We start from the raw sequence: 24334 nt of genomic DNA, 5'->3' as shown, positions 1-24334 counted from the left end.
AGGCTTCCTAGCACTAATCATGGTGGAAATCACATCGTGAGAGAACCCAGCCTGTGCTAATATCCAGGATTCAATGGCCACGTCGTCAAAGACAGGGCCCCGGAGTTCTGGTGGTAAATCGGGCCCTGCGAGAGTAGATCCATGCAATCTGGAAGTCGCCAGGGGAAGTCGGCGACTAGTTGTATTAGTTCTGCATACCATGCTCGGCACGGCCAATCTGGCGTGACTAGGATCACTGGTACTCCCTCCACTCTGATCTTCTTGATGACCCTCGGAAGCAAGGGAAGAGGGGGGGGAGATGTATGGGAGCTGGAGCCATGGCAGAACGAGGGCATCCGCTCCGATGGCGCATGGATCGCGCGATCGGGAAATGAACCAAGGAACCTTGTTGTTTAGTCTTGAGGCCATGAGATCCACATCCGGAGTCCCCCAATGATGCGTTGTCGGATTGAATCCTGATGGAGTGATCTGCGAGGAGATGGTGGAAACTCCGTAGAGCTAATCTGATCGCTCGTATCTCCAAAATGTTAATGGGGAGACGTGAATCTCGGAGTGACCAATGACCCTGTGCCGTGTGGCGACGAGAGACCGCACCCCAGTCGAGGTGACTTGCGTCGGTGGTTACTACCAACCATCTTACTGGGAGAAAAAACCTCCCTTGATTCAGGGAGGACTTCAGTGTCCACCATCTGAGGGCTTGCCTGACCCGCAGGGACAGAGGGATCCGTCGGTCCAGGGAGAATGGGTTCTTGTCCCAAGCTAACAGCAACGCATGTTGTAAGGGACGGAAGTGGAACTGTGCAAATGGAACTGCTTCCATCGCTGCCACCATCTGTCCGAGAACTCTCATGCTGAAACAAATGGAGTGAGAAACCGGTCGGGAAAGAGTCTGCGCTGCCTGTTGTAAGGCTTGGGTCTCTCCTGGAGGGAGAGTGACCAACCCGCAGGAAGTGTCCAAGATCATTCCTAAAAGGGAAATCTGCTGAGCCGGTTTTGGGAAAGACTTTTCGAAGTTTATCTTCCACCCCAGGCGAGAAAGTGTATTTACTGTTATCCACGGATTCTTCGCAGGGTGGAAGGGACGGACCCTTGATGCACAGGCCATCCAGATACGGTAACACCACTACTCCCCGAGAGAGGAGAATGGCCATGACAGCCGCCATGACTTTGGTAAAGACCCTGGGAGTGGTGTCGAGTCCGAAGGGCAAGGCCACGAACTGGAAGTGTTCCTCATGAATTGCAAAATGCAGGAACTGCTGGTGGGACGGGCAGATCGGAATGTGAAGGTAAGCGTCCTTGATGTCGATGGATGCTAGGAACTCTCCTTTCTCCATGGAAGCGACAACTTATCGAAGAGATTCCATTCGGAATCGCAGTACCTTGACAAACTGATTTAACAGTTTGAGATCCAGAATGGGTCGCATCGTCCTGACCTTTTTTGGAACCACAAAAAGGTTTGAATAAAATCCCCTGAACCTTTCGTGAAGAGGGACCGGAATGACTCAGTCCCTTAGAGCCTGAACAGCCCGAAGGAAGGCTCTTGTCTTTTTCTTGGGGGGAGAAGAAAGGAAAAACCGAGTTGGAGGGGGAGAAGAAAATTCTATATTGTATCCAGAGGACACCAGCTCCCTGACCCACTTGTCGACATTGGGTAGATCTATGAGATCTGGCTCCCCTAGATCCAGAAGCCCTAGGCCTGGGTTTCCAAGAGCGGTTAGGTCTGTATGAGACCTGGGAGCCTCTGTCTCCTTGCGGGGACCAACCTGATCCGAAAGAAAAAGTAGAGGAGGACCAACCGGAATTGTTGCGAGAAGATCGAAAACGCGTCGGCTGTTGGTTGAGAAACGGCCGAACAGCCCTTTTGTTGAGGAAGGAATTTACTTTTTCCCCCGGTAGTATCAGAAATGAGCTGGTCCAGTTTCTCTCCAAAAAGGCGACCCGTTTGAAAGGGGAGAGAAGTCAACGATCTTTTATATGTGGCATCCGCCCGCCAGCCACGGAGCCATAGGGCTCTTCTAATGGAGATCGCGTTAGCGGCAGTTTGAGCCGCGCAATTGACGACATCAAAAGAAGAGTCTACTACAAAGTCTGCTGCGTGAATCATCTGCCTGGCGACAGTGGTTGCCTCCGGAAGATTGGTGCCCTGGAAGGAAGTAATCAAGACTTCTGCCCAAGCGGCCATTGCCTTAGTGACCTAAATTGCTGCGAAAGATGGAAAAAGCGCTGCTCCTGAAGCTACAAAAAACTGAACGGGCAAGGTAGTCAAATTGACGATCGGAGGGGTTTCTGACTGAGGAACCCTCAGAAACAGATAGGAGCATTTTAGAAACAAGATGCGGTACAGGAGGGGACTGTAACCAATCCTTCATTAGGTCTGGATTAAAATGGTATTTAGCCTGAGTAGACTTTTGCCCAGCGAACCGCTTATGTGGCCGATCCCTATGTTTCTGGACGACTGGTAAATAACCTGCGCACACGCTTGGTTTTCTTAAATGAGATAGGGAGTGCTGGAGTGGGAATATTTTCCTCATCCAACTTCAGAATCCTGTTGACTGATTCTATATGAGAATCAAGTGACTCTTGATCAGTTGGGGGATTCTGAGGGGCTGACGTGTCAGATTCGAATTCATTGTCGTGCTCGCTGTGAACCTCAGGAGAGGGCGAGCGAGAGACAGGAGTCGCCGATGCTGAGGAACGAACGGGACTAGGGGATGCGTCTTGGGTCCGCTTTCTAGAGACATGACCATCCCTTGAACGAGTATGGCCCCTGCTGGTGGATGTTTCCTGGCCGACGCCAGAGCCCTCCTCGGGAAGTAAGGATGTTTTCTAACTTAAAGAGTCCTCCCGGAGGGAAAATATAGCCTGGGTCAGAGACTCCACCAACCGTGACAGGGACGCAGCCCACTCAGGGGTACTAAACGCAGGAGGCCAGTCAGCAGCGGCGGCGAGGGGCATTGGAGCGCAAGTTGGGGCGCAGGCCGGGTCGCAGTCCGTGCATAACGGATTAGTCTGTGCACTGGGTAAGGCAGACTTGCAAGTGGTACACACGGTAAGAAACGCAGTGTGCTTAACAGCCCGTTTAGCCTCCTTAGATTGAGGCATAGCGCTTCTGTAAGGGTTAACGGCAGAGTCTGTGTGCAGCTGCACTCAATTTGCCAGGAAGGGGTTAAAGGGGTTGTCCAGGCTTTTCCCATAATCTCATTGTCAGCATTCTGCAGCCCAGATATGCACTAAGTAATTTACCTTCTGTGGCCAGTTTGCAGGGTTTCCAAGATATGATCTCTTGCTTCTAAGAAAAACACCCAGGGGGGGTGTGTTCTGGCATTGAAATGAGAACTGGTCGTTTCCTCCTACTTTACAAAAAACATGTCCTCTATAGCAACAACCCCACCCTCCATAGCAACAGGCCCAACCCGACCACATGAACAAGCCTATCCCTCCTCACACAGCAACAAATCCTCCCCCTCTAGCAGCCTCAGTGCAGAGAGCAGCTGCTCCTCCCCCTGACACGCGCTGAACAGTGATCTATGGAAAGTGAAACTAGTGAGGAGGAAACGACCAGTTCTCATTTCAATGCCAGAACACACCCCCCCCTGGACGTTTTTCATAGAAGCAAGAGATCATATCTTGGAAACGCTGCAAACTGGCCACAGAAGGTAAATTACTTATTGTCAACATTCTGCAGCCCAAATATGTGCTGAGATTGTGAAAAGCCCGGACAACCCCTTTAAGCTTTAGTCTGAGGGCAGATTCAGCATACCCACGGTCCTGTGCTGTGTCCCCCGGGAGGAAAGCGGTGGCCCTGTGGTGTCACCCGGTATTCGGCTGTCCAGAGCAGGCATAGTGCTCCTGAAAGGGTTAACGGCAGCTGAGGTAACAGACATGGCCCCCCGAGATTAGTATTGCACGTCTCGTAAGGAATGAGAGGCGCCAAGAGGAGGGGGCGGCGACGTTAACGCGGGCGGCGCTATTCAAATTAGGGCCTAGTAGGCCGGAAAAGCCGGTGACTAAATTTTTCGCCTACCCGCGGTAGGCGCAGGCGGCACTAGCGAGGGCGGCGCTATATAAATTGTGGCCTAGTAGGCCGGAAAAGTCGGGGACTAAATTTCTGGCCTCCTCGCGGTAAGGGCCGGGCGGGCCGCGACCGGGCGCCAGTGTACCGCCGCTGACGCTAAGTCGGCACTTCTCCCAGGGACAAGGACCCGACCCCATACCTCCACTCCTGTGCTCAGGCAGGTTGTTGCTGTCTGGGGTCGTTGTCTCATCCTCCAGGCGATGTAGCAGAGCTGAAGGAGGTCTTAAAGGGGTATTGCTCAATCGATCCACCCTGTGGTAGGGGGATGGAGAGCTCTGGGGCTGATTTAGGGCATCAGAAAAAGCGCTGCTCAAGTCCTTCTCCATACACTCCTGTGCTACGTCCTGTTGCCCTTGCCCTCATAAACGTGGAGTACCGACCGTAAGGGAACCATCGTCAGAGGAATCAGCCCCATTTGTCGTGTGAAGGGTTAATACTAAAATCAGAGCTGAGGTTTCGTTTTATCCATTCTCTGTAAGGTTTCGTTTCTCTGTTTTTGTTGTTGCAAGATAAATTTTTATAATTGGCATGGGCTGTCATGAAACCAGACTGCTCTCATCAGGTACAAAGATAAGGGGCTCGGGGGGGGGGGGGGGGGGGTGCATTGCTCTGAATATGCCATTATACTACTTTCTACGCTATCTAGGTACGGACATATATGTAGTTTCCGGTTTTCTTGTAATATTATTGGCTTATAAAGTGAAATGATGCTATTGGTACTTGAGAACCTTGCATAATTAAGCAAAAGATTATAAAAGATGCGACTAAAATAAAGGGGCTTAGTGATCTGCCTCGATCCTCCCGTACAGAGACCCCAGTCTCCGTGTTGTCATTTGAGTTGCTAGCAACACTGGAATAATTTGGAAATCACTGGCTCAACCGTGAAGGGTTAATTTAGCCCTCCCAAAATAGCTACCTCGACAGTCGCAGGAAAGTGTACAAGGGAGGTATACTCCGCGTGCTTGCCTGTTGGTTTGGGGGAGAGCGGGCCGTAGAAAGGAACCGTCGCCCCCTTCACTCCGTTAATTAAAAAATAAAAATTTACAGAAAATTCAAAAATAAAATAAAAACGGTGGGGTCTGAAGTCAGACCCAGGTGCCTCCTACAGATACTAAGCAAAGAACTGGAGAAATCTCAACCAGCGAGAGGGTGTATACTGCATGGGAGGAGCTAACTTTTTTTCTGGTTTACTTAGTGTCCTCCTAGTGGCCAGCAGCATAACACCCACTGTCTGTGTCCCCCAATGAGGCGTAGGAGACATAGGGGACACAGGACCATGGGACATCCTAAACAGTCCCTGAGTGGGGAACAGAGAGAACAAACCGCCATGCACCAGCTGCCTAGAGATGCGCTACCGCCACTTGCAGGATCCGTCTTTCCAGGCCCACATCTGCGGAAGCCTGAGTGTGAATATTGTAGTGCTTCGAGAAAGTGTGCAGACTGGACCAAGTTGCAGCATTGCAAACCTGTTCCGTCAACGCCTGGTACTGAATCCTGATAATCCGGTGAGTCTAGATTGAGGGGCATGTCGGTATCGGACTTCAGAGTCCTGGTTACTGCAAACAAGAGCCCTCGGATGCCAAGGCGCGAGTCGGTCTGGGAGATGTGCTATGAACTCGTTTCCTATAAGTCTGTGGAGTATTCAACAGAGAACGGTCAATGCTGGCCGACGGTTTCCGTGAGGTAAAGGAACCTTCTAAGGCAGGTAGACAAATGCCCCAATCCATGGAGGGACTCAATTGCTTTAGCCAGTGAAGCCATGGACTGCAAGCCTACTCAGGGGGACTAGATACACTGGGTTTGGCAGCAGTGGAGAGCTCCTGAGCGCATTCAGGATAACAGGCCTTGCAGAGTGGCTACTCTGTCCCCGTGGCAACACAGTCTGGCAAGTGGTACATGAGGTGAAAAACACTATGCGTTTTCTTGGATGTCTTGAGAGTGACGTGGTGTACGCTACAAAATTCGATTCTGCTGATATGCTCCAATAAGGGGGATTGTGGCTTGTAAGCCTCAGTGACTACTGTAGAGAAGGGCCAATGAGGGTATCTGGCACAGCACAGAGATCTTACCCAGGGGTCCTGTGTGAGCGATCCTCCCGGTGTACTGCGCTGTAGGGAGCCGGCTGGTGGATGATGTCCTCCGGGAATTGCAAGAGAAGCCGTGTGATGTAGATAGAAGCCTCACTGAATGCAGTGTGACCAGGCTGCATGTGTAGAGAGGCGGCCGGTAGATAAAGATGGCTGCTGAGAGTTGCCAGAGGGAAGTCTCACTGTGTGCGAGAAGCGCCAAGACTTGGGCGTAGCTGCTACGACGTCATAAGTGGGCAGAGCTTCAGGTTACGGCTGAGAATAGGCCCAAGCCGGGGCCTAAATTTGATGCCGGGTGGAACGTGCCCAGGGGAGAGGGGACGCCATGGGGGATAGCGCTTAAAGCCCTCTGCCGGAGTTACTATTCGTGTCCCGAGTCCACACTTACATACCGGGACGCACACTGCTGGTAACTGCCGCAGAGAAGCAAGTGCTTGACCCGGGCTGCTCTGCATACAGGTCAGTTGCTGTAATGTGGACGGTGCAGGGAACCCTCCATCCGCCATGCCTTTGATAGAGGTGGAGAGGGACCGTCCGCCTTCCTCTTCGCTGCTGTTCATCAGAGGCGATGCAGTAGGGGCCGCACGGACACCATAAGAGCCTCTGGACATCCGAGGGGTTAACTCCCCCAGGATGGGACAAGGCTGTTGGTCCAGCTGTAATAAGCCTGGATGCTGAGGGGGGGGGGGGGGGTACATGGAAGGCACCACTCCATGTTCCCATCGGTTGTTAGTGTGGGGAGAGCGGTGCCCTGGAGCGACCCATCGCCCCTTAAAGATCTCAGGCATACCGTAGCAAGCAATGCAGAAGGGGGTACGGTGAGGTGACAGTCCACGTTCCCATCTATTGTAGGTTTGGGGAGAGTGAAGCCCTTAAGGGGATCCATCGCCCCTCTGTAATCCTTAGAAAAATATTGAGAAAAAAAAAAAACTACAGATATGGTCTGAGGATCAGAACACATGTGCCTCCTACCTACACTAAGCTTGACCTGGTTCAGCTGGAGTCAGTATTTGGGTGTATACTGCAGAGGAGGAGCTAATCTTTTTGTGTCTACTTAGGGTCAGCCTTTTAGTGGCAGGAGAGGCAAAGGAGAAATTTAGTTTTTTTTAAGGGACCTATTAAGGTTTGAAGTGTCCTATATATTGGAAAACCCATAAAATTGTTAACATTTTAAAAACAGCACCCCTCAACATATTGAAAACTTGTCAGGTAGTTTATTCACCCTTCAGGTGATTTTCAGGAATACAAAGTTGCCTAGGAGGAATGAAAGTGTTTTTTTAACCACCTAAATGTCAACTAACTTCTGAACCAGCCGCTATCGTTGGGAGACTAAGGTCTCTATTTGGCCATGAATTGCCATGGCAAACATCAGGACCACAAAATCATGATATCGGGGTGTCAATTACATTAAAGTGGAAGCCCCTACAATCTATTAACCATTTATATGATGCCACTTTTGACAGCAGCAACTAAGGGGTTAAACAGATATGGTGCCAACACTGATCGTTGGTGATACAGCAAGTTGTCAGATATAGTGTTGAGCCGACAGCTGCTGGATTGTCACCTGTATGGGGATGCTCGTCTCATGGTCACTAAAAAGACGTATTGGCCGTCATTAAGGGGTTAAAAAAAAAAAGCACACAAGTGAACTTGGACCATAGCATTCACATACACTAAATACATTAACACAAAGATTTATTCCAATAAAGCAATTTTTATTAAGGGCAGGAGTACACAGCTATACATGGCATAGAAAAGGTGTGGCAGGCTTAACTTATGTCCTGTAAAACTCAGCAGTACATCACTGGTCCTTGAGAGAATAAGTTAAAACAATAATAACTTTGCTGCAAAGTATTGAAGTCCATTAGCGTCTCCTAAAACCACCTCCACGTCTGTTTCCTCCTCTTTGGAATGAATTCCTGCTGTTGCCACCACGTCTTCGGTCAAAAGATCGTCCTCCTCTTCCTCTGCCTCCAAAACCTCTGCCACGTGGTCCTTCTGTGTCTCTCCTTGATTCTTGAAGTTCAGGTAATTCTGTAGCAACTGAAAGCTTCCAGCGTCTTGAATTGTTCCAGGCGTCCTAAAAGAAATGCACACCGAATTAGCTTAACGCATTCAAAAAAGGACAATACCAGGCAGCGTCAGATATGTAATATTTGGTATAGAGCTGAATTACATTTTACAACAAACACAGGATTAGACAAGTTTTTGGCTACTACAGTATTTTATGAGAAATATCAATTACTTACTTGCATTTCCTTAAGAGTTTCTGGCTGAACATCAAAACACACACCCTGATGGAAGAGAGACAATAGCTTAATATCAAAAAGAAGACTGTGTGTTATGTATATCCAAAGAATAAGACTTCAACGATCTTCAGTGATGCAGTTGTTTGGACATGTAAGCACAATACCCAAGTCCTTTGTGCCAAAAGGGGACAGGCTACACTCCAACAAACTTATATTACAAAGATCATGTCACAACTCAGTGGCACATAGATCAAGAGTGAAAACAATTTTTATAAAAGACTCAATTTTATTTAAGAATAAACTAACACATATATACCCGTTGCCTCACACAAAAAATACAAAAAACATGAGCAGAGAGAACAGCAGTGGCACAAGGATACAGAAATTTATAAACAATATCCCTATATTCTATACTATGTTGAATAATAATAATATTTATTTTTATATAGCGCTAACATATTCTGCAGCGCTTTACAGTTTTGCACACATTTTCATCACTGTCCCCGATGGGGCTCACAATCTAAATAGTAGAGATCATTTGCTCAGACCTATTATAATATAATTTTTTTTTTTTTTTTTAAAGGCTACGAATATCTTCCACAATACAACATGACAAGAAATTAGATAAGGTGCCAAGCGCAAAACAATAGGTTTCTACATATAATATGCAAAAAATTTTTTAAACCTTTAAAAGAATTCTAAGCCACAAAGATATTATAGCAATCATAAATAAATTACCAAAATGTCTTGTGCAAAAAAATAAATTCCTATATAACAGCACCATATCAAACTCATGCTACATGGGGTGGGTAAATATATTTGTACCCGGATAATTTAAGTGAAAAAAATGGCTATATCGGAGAAATTTCTCTTGCTAAGATTCATTAAATAAGTGTTATAATATAAATACACAATTCATTGGCATAGATAAATCACCGGCTATACTGCCATATCCTCCTGTGTTCACATGAATGAGTAGTTCTGGTGAGCAGAGAAATTGAAAAAGGACAGACACATTACCTGAGCCTAAAAAGTTCTCCTGGACACCATTAAACGCTGTCTCCCCGCACCCGGACGAGCGTTTCGCCCGTGCTTCTTCCACCGGGACTATTCAATCATTATGTGTATTTATATTGTAACACTTATTTAATGAATTTTGCCAGAGAAATATCTCTGATATAGCCATTTTTTTCACTTAAATTATCTGGGTACAAATATTTACCCACCCCATGTAGCATGAATTTGATATGGCGCTGTTATATAGGAATTTATTTTTTGCAGAAGACATTTTGTTCATTTAGGATTGCTATAATTGCGATAATATCTTTGTGGCTTAGAATTCTTTTAAGGGTTTAAACATTTTTTTTGCATATTATATGTAGAAACCTATTGTTTTGCACTTGGCACGTTATCTAATAATTTCTTGTCATGTTATATTGTGGAGGATATTTGTAGCCTTTTAAAAATTTATAATATAATAGGTTTGTGCAAATGATCTCTACTAAATTATTAATCAACATAGTATGGAATATAGGGATATTGTTTGTAAATTTATGTATCAGTTCTCCATGCTTATGTTTGTGTTTTTTGGTTTGAGGCAACGGGTATATATATGTGTTTATTCTTTAATAAAATTGAGTTTTATAAAAATTGTATTCACTCTTGATCTATGTGCCACTGAGTAGTGACATGATCTTTGTAATATAATGAGTTGTTAGGACATGTAAAACTCAGCTGGCTACAGTTAGGAAAGTGTGAACCGCTTACAATTCCTACCACATGCCCTTTATACCGGAAAACCTACCATCAAGTTCTTCAGAGGGCACATTCTGTGTATCTTTGAATCAATGTCTTCTCCCATTTGTTCTTTGATTGAACGCCAAACATAGGAAAGGTTGTGGATGGCTACTGAACTCTCCAATATCACTGTAACAAAGCCCTTAAAAAAAATAAAAATAAAAAATGAACATACGGTAGAGTCCTGCAAATTTCAAAGAACATAATAATATGGCCGACAATCTTGCATATAAATCACTTAAACACAAAAAAAACAAAACACATAGGAAACTGAGCCGGATTAGGACTTGAAAACATGCATGATGTAAAGGCATGTTCACACACTGGCCATAGAAACAAGCAAAACCAAAGAAGAGAGAGTGTGTGCATATACCCTGATGAAAATAAGTAAAAAAGCAAGTGCATTACATAATTAACGTAGGGTATTTAGTAAACACTTATATGATTGAAAAAAAAAAAAAAGAAAAAAAAAAAAAAAGGCACCACGACAAGGTATACCCAAATTGGGACAGTAACTACACTCTCTAATGTTAAAATCTAGCTAGCGTGAACAGTGGCAGAGAATCACCAGGTCCCAAACTGATCTTGCAATGTGTTACCATCTTTTCAGTTAGCCATTAAAAGGTATCAGCTACTGAGGACTCTCAATCCTGAATATTTTTCAGGTCCCAAACTGACACCCAGCTTTGGAAGAACTATATATGAACTGCCCAGCTAACCAGGATTAGGACATGGTGATTCTCTGCCACTCTTCACACTAGGTAGGTTTTAACATTAGAGAGTGTAGTTACTGTCCCAAATTGGGTACACCTTGTCGTGGTGGGGCAGCTTTATGCTTTTTTTTTTTTTTTTTTTTTTTTTTATTAATCAAAAAAATGGATTTTCTAGTACTCACCGTAAAATCTCTCTTGGACCTTCATTGAGGGACACAGGTTACCGACAGGCACCAAGTACCTCAGTTGGTGAAAAAAGTAGTAGGAGAAGTAACATGAACTCACAAAATATGTACCAACCCAACAAGAGGCTCGTAGGCCCAACACGGTACAGCTCAAACAGGGAGGGTAATGTGTCCCCCAATGAAGGCTCCAAGAAAGATTTTACGGTGAGTACCAGAAAATCCCTCTTTCTTTATCGCTTCATTGGGGGACACAGGTTACCATGGGACGTCCCAAAGCAATCCCAAGGGTGGGAAAATGAACGTAGGCAACATGAAGAAAGGACTTAGGTCGGTCGGTGTGCTACCGCCACCTGCAGTACCTTCCTATCTAAACTTGCCTCGGACGAGGCCTGGGGATGAACCATGTAGAACCTCGCAAAGGTGTGCAAGGACGACCAGGTCGCAGCCCTGCAAATCTGTAGTGCCGAAGCTTGGTGACGGACAGCCCCTACAGCTCGGGCGGAGTGGGCTCTCACTCCCGGAGGGGGCCGTTTTTCCTGAACACGTTATGCTTCCAGTATCGCAGAACGAATCCAGTGAGCGATTGTGGAATTGGAAGCTGGGAGCCCCTTCCGGCTACCTTCAGAGAGCCTTGTCCTAGAAAGATAGACTGAAATGGCTCTGACCACATCCAGCTTGTGGAGAGACTTCTCCAGCGGGTGAACAGAAGAGGGACAATAGGAGGAAAGGAAGATGTTCTCGATGTGGAAAGAAACCACTTTGGGAAGGAACGAAGGAACGGGTCTGAGAAATACCTAATCCTGATGAAGAACCAAGTACGAGAAACAGGATAAGGCCGCAAGCTCAGAAACTCTCCTAATGGACGTAATGGAAATTAGGAATGTCACTTTCCATGAAAGGAGGGTGTGAATGGGCTCGAAAGGTGCGCTTTACAGAGGGCTGAGGATGAGATTAAGATGCCACGGATCTATTGGGGGAAGGTGGGGAAGGGCCAAGCGGACAACTCCCTGAAGAAAGGCTTTAACCTGTGGCATAGATGCCAGATTCCTCTGGAAAAGAATCGACAAGCTGAGACCTGGCCCTGTAGGGTACTGAAGGACAGGCCTGAGTCTAGACCAGATTGAAGGAAGCCAAGAATGGATGGAAGGGAGAAAGACATTGAGAAAACATTGTTGACGTTGCACCAACGGACAAATGCTTTCCAGTACCTATGGTAAATGCGGGAGAAGGCTGGTTTACTAGCCCTGATCATGGTCTGAATGAACTGGTGGGAAAAAAACGATTCCCTCCAAACCTCGGCCTCAACGGCCATGCCGTTAAACTCAGACTGAGAACTCTGGTGGTAGAGGAGGCCTTGAGAGAGAAGATCTGGACGGTCTGGAAGTCTCCAGGAGACGTTCGAGAGCATGTTCACCAGCTCCGCATACCAAGATCAACTTGGTCAGTCTGGATCTATCAGAATGACTAGAGTGCCTTCTGACTTTTTTTTTTTTTTTTTTCGATCACTCTTGAGATCAAGGCATGGTGGAAACAGAAGGGAGTCGAAACTGGGACCACGGAGTCACCAGTGCGTCGCAATCAATGGCCAGAGTGTCCCTGGCCTGGCTACAAATCGAGGAACCCTGTGGTTCATTCGAGACGCCATGAGGTCGACATCTGGAGTACCCCAATGTTGACAGATCGGGCTGAAGATCGTGGGGTGGAGAGACCACTCACCTGATGCTAGGCCCTGGTGGCTTAGGAAGTTGGCAGCCCAAATTTCCACCCCCGGGATGTGAATGACTGAGTTCTGACCAACGTAGGATACTTGCACTTTTGCCATTACCCGTTTGCTGCAAGTTCCGCCTTGGTGGTTTATGTGGCTGTGGCATTGTCCAATTGAATGCGGACTGGTTTGCCCACGAGAGGAGCCTGCCAGCGGAGGAGGGCAAGGAAGATTGCTTTGATTTCCAGAAAGGTTGATGGAGAGAAGGGCTTCTTGAGGGTTTCAGCGCCCTTGCGCTGTTTTCCGATGGAAAACTGCTCCACACCCGGGAAAACTGGCATCGGTGGTGATGACCTGCTACTGAAGAGGGAGAAGGATCTCCCGTGCAGGACTGACAAAGGCAACGTCCCTCAGGTCAGGGATTGCTTCACCTTGAGAGGCAGGAGTATGGGTCAGTCCAGATGGGGATTGGCGGTTTCAGGGATCGGATTCCCTTCGAGAGAGCGGAAACCTTGTTCCTTATAAGGAACACCTGGGCCAGGGTTCGAGTGGAACTCCATGCCCAGGAAAAAGTAGTCGCTGAGTAGGGTACAGAGTGGACTTCTCCCTGATGATTATCCAGCCGAGGCGGGTCCGAGTGCCCAGAGTAATCTGAAGATTCTGAACGCATTCTCGGTGGTGCAGCCTTTGATTAACAGATCGTCCAAGTAAGGGATTATTAGAATCCTCCTGGAGCGAAGGACGGCCATGACACCTGTCATGACCTTTGTAAGGACCCTGGGAGCCGATGCTAGGCCTAAGGGAAGAGCCGTGAATTGGTAGTGATCCTCCTGGATCGCAAATCGAAGGAACCTTTGGTACTGTGCACAAATAGGGATGTGGAGATACGCATCCTAAATGTGTACAGAGCAGAGGAATTCCCTCCGACTCCATGGAGGTGATCACCGAGCGCAAGGACTCCATCCTGAAGTGGCGGGTCTGAACGTGGCGATTCAGAAGTTTGAGGTCCAGCACTAGGCGGGGCGAGCAGTCTTTTTTTGGGATTACGAAGAGATTCGAGTAGAACACTGAAAACAGTTTGTTTGAAGAAACGGGTACGATTACTCCGGTGGATAGGAGGGAAGAGACAGCCTGGAGGAACCCTGGTGTCTAGCCGGCTGTTTTGGTGGGCGAGACAGAAAGAAGCGTCTCTCTGGGAGGGAAGAAAATTCTATCTTGTAACCGGAAGTGATTTCCCTTACCCAGGCGTCATCGACAACCGACAGCCACTCGTCCCTAAGGAAAGAAGTCTGCCTCCCACCCTGGAAAGACTTCCAGGTGGGGGTGACCCGACACTTGGAAGAGAATCTGTTGGAGCAGGAACCAGAGGGCTTGGGAGTCCTGCCCTTTGGTCTCCAGTGGTGCGAGGGTTTGAATGATGGTCTCTTCCGCACTCCGGAGGTAAAGGACGGTCCTGCTGTGAGGAACTTTCCGAAGGGAAAGGTTGAAAGGACCTAAAAAAGCCGGGGAGCCTTCCTGTTAAAAAAGCGCTTCGGCCTGGCGAAGACAGGTACTCTTACCCCCGCCGTTGCATCAGATATTATCTGGTCCAGCCTGGCTCCAAAAAGCCTGGAACCTTGAAAGGCCAAGTTGGAGAGCGTCTTCTTAGAGATGGTGTCAGATTCCATGGTTTCAACCAAAGGATGCGGGGTATGGCCACACTGATATTGTTTGCTTGTGCAGAACACCCGGCTGCATCCAATGAGGCAGCTAGAAAGTATTTTGTCGGCATGATCAATTTGGTTCGCTAGTTTAGCTAGCTCATCTTGAAGAGCTGACGCTAAGATGCAATCACGAAGCATCTTTACCCAGGTTAAGATGGCTTTCGCCAACCGAGTTGAGGCGAAGTTGAGACAGAGAGGCACCAGTGGCCTTAAAAATAGATTTGGTCTGTCTGGTGAATCCCTCAGTGACGCACCGTCCGGTAGTGATAGAGCTGTCTTGGAAGACAGACGAGAAACCGTCGGATCCACCTTAGGGGACTCAGCCCACTTTGTGGGGAGCACGTATAGATGTTTTCGTCCTGAAAAGAGCTTTTCCGGATGTTCCCAGTGTTTGGTCAAGGTAGCCTCGAACTCTGATTAGGAAAGGTTCGGGAGGGAGGAAGGAACTCATCCGCCTTTAGCTAGAGCATTTGGGTAATAGCCTTATATTGGCTATCTACAATGTACGTGATGACAGTATCGGAGTCAGACCCGGACCGTAAATCTGTATCTGACCCAAGGTCCTCCACAGAGAGGGGATTTGGGACTAAGAGAGCAGCCTGGATGCTGCGGACGGTCCTCGTGAGCTGGAAGAAGAGCCAGACAGAGCACTCTTCCTTTAACTCCTACCCGGTCTGTCCCTTTGGAGGACGCGGTCAGATGCTGGTGACTCGTTATGAGAGGAGGTCGGAGCACTAGTGGCTGTAGATAGCTGTGGAAGTCGTTCTAGGACCTGGACCAGGGACTGTGATACCTTAGTCAGGTCTGCGAGATATTGCAGCGGCCGACAGACATTGTAATGTCCCACTCTGGAGCAGTGCTCTCATGCCTGGAGTCAGTGTGCTCCTGTGGGGCCGACATGGTAGAGTTACTGCAGGACGGGCAGAAAGGAGACGATTGACCTTACGTCTACTTTCTTTTACAGCGTGCACAGGCGTAGTGAGTTATTGTGCTGCGTTATAGCAGGACGTGTTGAGGTAAAAGTACTGCAGAGGAGCGCTATTTATTGGCGTGGGGAAAAGTTCAGAGCCTACCCAGTAATAGGGATCCGCATCAGACAGGTTGTGTCCCCCAAGCTGTGGGCTGCAAGAACAGCGCACGAGATGCTGAGCCGAGTTGTAGAAAGGAAAGGACCTTTGTGGTGGGCGTGATTTAACAGCCGAGCTGCGCGATAGGCTGTCGGCTGTAGGGGCGGTGACTCAGTAAGGAAGGCGCCCCCAAGACATGCTGAGCTGGAAGGGGGCGTGTACTATGCAGTCAACTTGCTTCTAGTATGAGAAAAAAAGGTGCCAAAGGAGCGCACGCAGAGCAGGGGGCGTGGCTAAAGGAAGCCCCTGTGAAAAATGAAAGTGAAAGTGCCTGGTACTGAGGCAGTGCAACTGTGTGGGCGCGATGCTGCAATGTTGTTGCCGATGCCCGGTGGGCGATATATGCGGCGCCGACATTGGTCGGGAGCTGGGCGGCTGCTATTAAGAAAGGGCGACAATTTTTAAAATCAGCGCGGACCAAAGGAGGAGTTGGAAGGGGGGGCTCGCTGATAGAAGTCAACGGTACCAGCTCGGCTCTATGTGGAGTGTCTTGAAAAGGCATCTTCCTTCCGTTAAGTATATGCTGAGGAGGCATACCGCAGGGGCCCACGGGTGGAAAGGGTCGCTGGGGAAAAGATCCTCCTTTCCGCACTGTGCCTGCAGTGCAGAAGACGGCATCAACCCCTTCAGCGAAGGGGGGAGGTCACGACCGGTGACTACCGTCTTGCTCTCAGCCCTTTCAGAGAGGGATGAGGAGAGGAATCGGCAAGGGTGGTAGGGGATAGAGTCCTGCCTGCTGCCTTAGAGATGCGATGTGGGCGACACCACACTGCTCGCTCAGCCGCATAACATGGGAAGACAGGGTGAGAATTTACGCCCTGTTTCCCCGAAGCTGTATCTAAAAGATAAATGGAAAAAGGTTAATAAAACACAACAAAACCTGAAAGACAAAAGGGTTAGCTACAGATCTGGGAAGATCCAGGTCCGCCTCCTACAGACACTAAGCACAAACTGAGGTACTTGGTGCCTGTCGGTGGGTGTATACTGCCGGGGAGGAGCTATTTTTCCTATTTTGTATAGTGTCAGCCGCCTAGCAGCAGCAGCGTACACCCATGGTAACCTGTGTACCCCAATGAAGCGATAAAGAAACAGTGTTTAATAAATACCCTATGTTAATTATTTAATGGACTTACTTTCTTTACTTATTTATTTTCATTAGGGTATATGCACACATTGTCTTTTCTTTGGTTCTACACACCTTGTACACACACACACACACACACACACACCTTATTCAAGCAAGTGAACCTGCCAAGATTTGTCTGAGCAGATTGACAGTTTTTCTAGTTTGTTTGTTTTTTTTTTAAACAATTACTCATTTTGCCTTTCTACCCAGTTAATTATTTTTTCCATCAGGTTTATAACATCACATGATTAAAATTACTGCAAAGTCCCTTGAGGGAGAAGTAGTGAAACAGCTGGGTCAGGAGTTGAGGGGATGACTCATGCAAGGAAGAGACTTCATGTTTCTACACATAGTTTAGAAGGTTTCAGTTAGTCTATTTTTAATAATGTGATTTCACAGACCTAATAACAAAAAAAAAATTAACTGAAAAGAAAGATAAAAATAGGGATTTTTGTGAACTCACCGTAAAATCCTTTTCTCCGAGCCAGTCATTAGGGGACACAGACAGTGGGTGTTATGCTGCTTGCCACTAGGAGGACACAGAGAAAAAAGTTAACTCCTCCCCTGCAGTATACACACTCACTGGCTGGGAATTCCCCAGTTCGGTGAAAAAAGAAGTAGGATCATTAAACGAATGACAATCATAACTTTGTCAAACAGGGTGGGTGGTGTGTCCCCCAATGATTGGCTCGGAGAAGAGGATTTTACGGTGAGTACACAAAAATCCCTATTTCTCCTACGCCTCATTGGGGGACACAGACAGTGGGACGTCCTAAAGCAGTCCCTGGGTGGGGAGCATACAACTGCTAATAACCAATGTACCACTGGCTTAACACTGTGGTACTGCCGATTGCAGGATGCGTCTGCCAAGAGCTGCATCCGCAGAGGCCTGAGCATGAATTTGGTAATGTTTTGTAAAGGTATGCAGGCTAGACCAAGTCGCAGCCTTGCAGACAGGCCTGAGAAAGAATTGGGTAATGTTTTGTAAAGGTATGCAGGCTGGACTAAGTCGCAGCGTTGAAGACCTGTTCTGCCGACGCCTGGTGCCGAATGGCCCAAGAAGCGTCGCGCCCACTGAGCGGATAGAAGTCGCCTGAATCCCTGTTGGGATAGGTGTGTCCCAGACACGGTAGGATTCCTGAACAGCCAAGCAAATCCACCTGGCTATCGTGGTTTTTGATGCGGTTAGACCCTTCCTATGCCCCTGTGGAAGTACGAACAGGGCATCTGACTTGTGGAAGGGAGCCATCCGCGAGATGTACCGTCTCAGAGCCCTGACCACATCAAGGGTGTGGAAGGCCCTCTCAATGCAATGGACTGGAGCCAGACAGAAGGAAGGCCAAACAATTTTTTCATTGAGATGAAAAGACGACCCGACTTCGGGCAGGAAAGACGGGGACGTCCTGAGAGCTGCCTCGTCCTGATGAAAATTCAGGAACGGAGGATGGCAGGACAGGGTTGCCAATTCAGAATCTTGTGTAACTGACGTAATTGCCGCTAGAAAGACCACCTTCCAAGAGAGAATAGCTAGTGGTACGTCCTGCAGTGGGTCGAAAAGAGCCTCCTGTAAAGCTCCGAGAACCAAGTTAAAGTCCCATGATTCCAATGGCCCTTAAAATATAGAGGCGCCACCTGGTAGACACTCTGAATGAATGTCTTCATCTGAAGTCCGGTGGCAATTTTGCATTGGAATAGCACTGACAAGGCTGAAATCTGGCCCTTGAGCGAGCTAAGCGCGAGACCTGACGTTAATCAGGATTGTAGGAATTCCAATATGGAAAGAAAAGAAAAACACCAGTGGGGATCAACCATGGTCCTTGCACGACGAGAAGAAGGTTCTCCAGGTGCGGTGGTAAGTGCGCATGGACACGGGCTTCCTAACATTAATCATGGTGGAGATCGCATCGGGAGAAAAAAAAAAAAAAAAAAAACAGCCTGTGCTAAAAACCAAGATTCAAACGCCACGCCGTTAAAGACAGGGTCCCGGAGTTCTGGTGGTAAATCTGGCCCTGTAAGAGTAGATCCATGCGATCTGGAAGTCGCCAGGGAACGCCGGCGACTAGTTGTACTAGTTCTGCATACCATGGCCGGCGCGACCAGTCTGGCACGACTAGGATCACTGGTATTCCCTCTGCTCTAATTTTCTTGATGACCCTCGGGAGCAAGGGAAGAATGCACAGGAGCCGGAACAGATGCCACGGCAGAACTAGGGTGTCCGCTCGGATGGCGCATGGATCGCACGATCGGGTAATGAATTGAGGAACCCTGTTTAGTCTTTAGGCCATGTGATCCACATCCGGAGTCCCCCAGCGATGGCAGATGTGCTGAAAAAAAACTTCCAGATGAAGAGGCCACTCCCCTGAGGCAAGGCCTTGGCGACAGAGAAAAGCCACCGCCCAATTGTCCACACCTAGGGTGTGGATTGCGGAGATGGGCGAATAGCTTAGTTACTAACCGATAACGGTGTTTCTCGGAACCATGACAGCACCACGGAGAGAGGGGGTCCGCCCATCAAGGACAGGAACCTACAGACAAAAGAGCGGCACCTCTCCTCCGCCCCCAGTTGGTTACAGAGCATCAGAGGGTCTCCCGGTTAGTTAACAACAAAAGTATATACATAACATTATAATTTGTATACTTATAGAGAAGCCTCGTGTCTAAGAACACACTCTACACACATTAAATCGTGCTCACCGCACACGTGAAAAAGGGGGGGGGGGGGGGGAATTAAGCGGGTGCTGTCATGGGTTCCGAGAAACACCGTTATCGGTGAGTAACTAAGCTATTCTCCCTCACCCATGACAGCACCACGGAGAGAATTTCAGAGATTGGTAGCTTAAGGAGGGACCACCGCCTGAAGGACCCTTCTCCCGAAGGTCAGGTCAGACGCAGAGGCTAGATCTAGGCGATAGTGTTTGAAAAAGGTAGAAGGTGTTGACCAGGTGGCCGCCTTACAGATCTGCTCTATTGATACCTCTGATCTTTCTGCCCATGAGGTCGCCATTGCTCTCGTAGAGTGGGCTTTTAGACCCTCCGGGATGGTATTCCCACTGCATGAGTATGCCAGGGCAATCGCATCCCTTATCCATCTTGCCAGGGTACTTTTGGACGCCCCGAGCCCCTTCCGAGGTCCCTGGAAACACACAAAGAGAGATCCTTCCTTCCTACATCCCTTGGTGGCCTCTAGGTAGTGCACTAAGCACCTCCTCACATCTAATGTGTGAAATTTCTCCTCTCCCCTATTCGTAGGGTTTGGGCAGAAGGAAGGAAGGACTACCTCCTGTGATCTATGGAAGTGTGTTGCTACCTTAGGCAAATATGCAGGGTCAGGTTTCAATATAATTCTATCCTCCATAATTTTAATGAATGGGGGTATTGCCGATAAGGCTTGAATGCACTCACTCTGCGAGCAGATGTTAGGGCCACTAGCAGTATCGTTTTTAATGATAGGGTCTTTAGTGGAGCTGACTGGATAGGCTCGAATGGGGGTCCTGTTAGGGCTGACAACACTAAGTTCAGATCCCATGATGGTACTTTCTGGGTAGTTATTGGTCTAGACCTGGCTGCGGCCCTCAAACCGTGATACCCAAGGGTCGCTCGCCACCTCCTGATTATAGAGGGCGCCTAGGGCCGCTACCTGTACCCTCAAGTGTGTTAGTCGCTAGTCCCTGTTCTAACCCCCTTTGGAGGAATTCCAGGATTTTATCCATTTGTATTCCATCCTGAACCTTTGCCCCCGAACTGGATAGGAATTTCCTCCAGGTTCTACCATAGGCTCTGGTTGTAATTGGTTTTCTACTTTTTTGCAACGTGGAAAATTAGATTTTCTGAAAATCCTTTCCCCCTCAGCAGTGACCTTTCAAATTCCATGCTGTTAAATGGAGGTTCACTGCTTGGGGGTGTAGCACAGGACCCTGCGATAGAAGGTCGGGGAGATCTGGTAGAACCCAGGGGTCGGTTACTGACATTATTCTGAGCCATGAAAACCATGTTCTTTTTGGCCAGAAAGGGGCTATAAGTATTACCCGAGCCCCCTCTTCCCTGACTTTCCTTATCACCGCCGGGAGGAGAATGGTCGGTGGGAAGGCATACAGTAGTCCCCGTGTTCATGGGAGCATAAATGCGTCCAGGGTCCGAGGATTCCCTTTGGGATTTAGAGAACAGAATGCTTCCACTTTTTTGTTTTTGTGGTCTGCAAATAAGTCTATGTCTGGGGTTCCCCACATTTCCACAATCTTCTGAAAAACGGACCCTCCTATTTCCGGGGCAGCGCCATCTTGGTACACCTCTGTACCCGGCGCTGCCCCTATACCGGCGTCCCCCGGCCCCTACTCCTCCCGGAGCGGCGGCCCGGTCCTCCCCGCCCGCTCACCCTGGACAGCCCCTCAGCTGCAGCGGTGGCGGCTTCGGCAACCGACCCCTCCGCGACAGGGGCCTCCCCGCTGTCTGACCGCGGACGGACGGTCCCGGATCTTCACCCCGGTAAGTGCTGCGCTCCTGCTGCCGTGGTTCACCCGTCAAGGACAGGAACCCAACTGGGGGCGGAGGAGAGGTGCCGCTCTTTTGTCTGTAGGTTCCTGTCCTTGATGGGCGGACCCCCTCTCTCCGTGGTGCTGTCATGGGTGAGGGAGAATGGTTGGTCTCGGCCCAATGGAGGATGTGACTCACTTCGTGCAGGTCCATCCTGCTCGGAGTACCTCCCTGACGGATTGGATCCTGATGAGGTGACCTGCGAGGAGATGGTGGAAACTCAGTAGAGCTAATTTGATCGCTCGAATGTCCAAGATGTTGATGGGGAGACATGACTCTCGAATTAACCAACGACCCTGTGCTGTGTGGTGACGAAGAAAAAACCGCAAACCAGCCTAGGGAACTGGCGTCGATGGTCACCACCAACCATCGTACTGGGAGAAAGAACTTCCCTTAACTCAGGGAGGATTTCAGTGTCCCCCGCTTGAGGGCTCGTCTGACCCGCAGGGACAAAAGGAACCGGCGGTCCAGGGAGAACGGGTTCTTGTCCCAAGTTAACAGCAACGCATGTTATAAAGGGCGGAAATGGAACCGCTCCCATTGCTGCCACCATGTTTCAGAGAACTATCAAGCTGAAAACGTATGAAGTGAGAAACCGGTCGGGAAAGAAGTCCGCGCTGCCTGTTGTAAGCTCGGGCCTTTTCTGGAGTGAGAATGACCAACCCGCGGGAAGAGTCCAAGATCAATTCCAAAAAGGAACTCTGCTGGAGCGGTGTTGGGGAAGACTTTTCGAAGTTTATCTTCCGACCCAGGCAAGAAAGTATTTACTGTGATATCCACGGATTTCTCGCAGGCTCGAAGGGATGGACCCTTGATCAGCAGGTCGTCCAGATACGGCAGTACCACCACTTCCCGAGCGTGGAGAATGGCCATAACAGCCGCCATGGCCTTGGTATAGACCCTGGGGGCGGTGGCGAGACCAAAGGGCAAGGCAATGAACTAGAAGTGTTTTTCTCGAATTGCAAGACTGCTGGATGATAGGGACTCTCCCTTTTGCATGGAGGCGATACCGATTGGAGGAATTCCATTCGGAATCGCCTTACTTTGACAAACTTATTTAACAGCTTGAGGTCCAGTATGGACCGCATCGTTCGTTCCTTCTTTGGAACCAGAAAGAAAGGTTTGATTAAAAAAAAAAAAAAAAAAAAAAAAAAAACAGCGAAAGGATGACTCCGTCCCTTTGCGGCGCATGAACGGCCCGAAGGAAGGCTGTGACTGAATGACAGCAGACGGCTGCCTACTTTGTCGGTTTCTGCCAGATACCACAACAAGTCACTGAGTGGGGGGATCTATGGGATCTAGTTCCTTAGATCCAGAGGCTGTCGGCCTGGGTTTCTAAGAGCGGCTAGGTCTGTGAGAGACCTGGGAACCTCTGTCTCCACACGGGGACCGACATGATCCGGAAGAGATGGTTGTGGAGGACCAGCTGGAGCGGTTGCGAAAAAGGTCAAAAAAACGAGTCGGCTGCTGTTGATTACGAAAACGGACGGGCAGCCCTTTGTTGGGGAAGAAACCTACTCCCCCCCCCCCCCGGAAGTGTCAGAAATGAGCTGGTCTAGTTTCTTCTCCAAACAGGCGACCAGTTTGATACGGCAGAGAAGTCTGTGGTGGTGGAATCTGCCCGCCAGTCGCGTAGCCATAGGGCTCTTCTGATGGGAGGCTGCATTAGCGGTTGGCTTAGCAGCGCAATTAGCGGCATCTAAAGAGGCGTCTACTGCAAAGTCCCCTGCGTGAATTATCTGCTTGGCGACACTGGTCGTCTCCGGAGGAGGATTGCTACCTTGGAAGGCAGTAATTAAGCCTTCTGCCCAAGTGGCCATTGCCTTAGCCACTCAAGTCGCCGCGAAAGATGGGGAAAAAAAAAGAGCCGCTCCTGAAGCTCCAAAAACTGAACTGGCGAGGTAGCCAATTTGACAATTGGAGGGGTTTCTGACTGAAGAGCCCTCAGAAATGGATCGAAGCGTTTTAGGTGCAAGGCACAATACAGGAGGAACCACCAAGGGGGACTGTAACCAATCCTTCAATAGATTTGGAGTAAAGGGGTAATTAGCCTCGATAGGCTTTTGCCCTGTGAACCGCTTATGTGGTCGGTTCCTAAGTTTCTAGACAATGTCCTTCAACTCCGGATGGCTGGCAAATACCCTGCGTACACGTTTAGTCTTCTTAAAGGAGATAACGTGTTCCGGAGCGGGAATATTCTCCTCGTCCAACGTCAGAAACTTGTTGACTGACTGTCAAGAGAATCAAGCGATTCATGGACATTTGGGGAATTCTGAGGGACTGACATGTCAGACACGAATTCAGAGACATGTTCTCTGCGAACATTAGGAGAGGGAGAGCGAGAGACAGAACTCGCCGATGCTGAATCGCGAGCGTGACTAGGGGATGCGTCATGGGTCCGCTTTCTAGAGACCTGAGGATCCCTTGAACCAGCACGGCCCCTGCTGGCGGACGGTTCCCAGCCATCGCCAAAGCCCTCCTCGGGCGGTAAAGACACGTTCTGACTTAAAGAGGATTCCCGGAGGAGTCTATAGCCTTGGTCAGTGACTCCACAGACCGTGACAAGAACGCGGCCCACACAGGGGAACTAAACGCAGGGAGAACCTTGCAGAGGCGTCGTTTTAGCACAAGTCGGGTCGCAATCCGTGCATAGCAGATTAGTCTGGGTACTGGGCAAGGCAGTGTTACAATAGGTACCAGCGGTACCCCCCTTTTTGCTTCCTTAGACTGAGACATAGTGCCCGTGAAAGGGTTACAAGCAGAGCCTGGGCTGCAGCTGCAAGGAATGTGCAGCGAAGGGGTTAAGCTTTTCTCTGAGAGCAGCTGCAGCTTACCCGCGGTCCTGACGCTGTGTCCCTGGGAGGAATATCGGTGGCCCTGTAGCGTCACCAGGTGTTGTCCGTCCATGCGCGCACCCCCGCAGCCGTCACACAGCCTGAGGAGCAGAAAAGGAGTTAAGGACATGCCCCGCGAGACTAGCAGGGCACCTCTCGTACAGAGCGAGAGGCGCCAAAGACGTGGGTGGCGTTGCTAACAG

At 49.0% G+C, this 24334-nt stretch overlaps 1 protein-coding gene across 1 annotated transcript in view; it reads right to left on the bottom strand.

Annotated features, from left to right (window-relative positions):
- Positions 1-7856: 7856 nt before the first annotated feature.
- Positions 7857-24334, bottom strand: part of DDX21 (DExD-box helicase 21) — a 63520-nt gene continuing 47042 nt past the window's right edge. Inside the window, exons 15-17 of the mRNA XM_073585882.1 lie at positions 10216-10350; positions 8412-8456; positions 7857-8242 (exon numbers count right to left, since the gene is read on the bottom strand). Coding sequence (XP_073441983.1) covers positions 8027-8242; positions 8412-8456; positions 10216-10350 — 396 coding nt within the window. The 3' untranslated portion in view covers positions 7857-8026. The remainder of the gene's footprint in view (positions 8243-8411; positions 8457-10215; positions 10351-24334) is intronic.

The sequence above is a fragment of the Dendrobates tinctorius genome, unplaced genomic scaffold (assembly GCF_039654945.1).
Source record: "Dendrobates tinctorius isolate UK_male_01 unplaced genomic scaffold, ASM3965494v1 ptg000089l, whole genome shotgun sequence".
NCBI classification, from domain to species: domain Eukaryota; kingdom Metazoa; phylum Chordata; class Amphibia; order Anura; family Dendrobatidae; genus Dendrobates; species Dendrobates tinctorius.
Note: the sequence above shows the minus strand (reverse complement) of the source record. Positions and strands in the feature narration are given on the sequence as shown.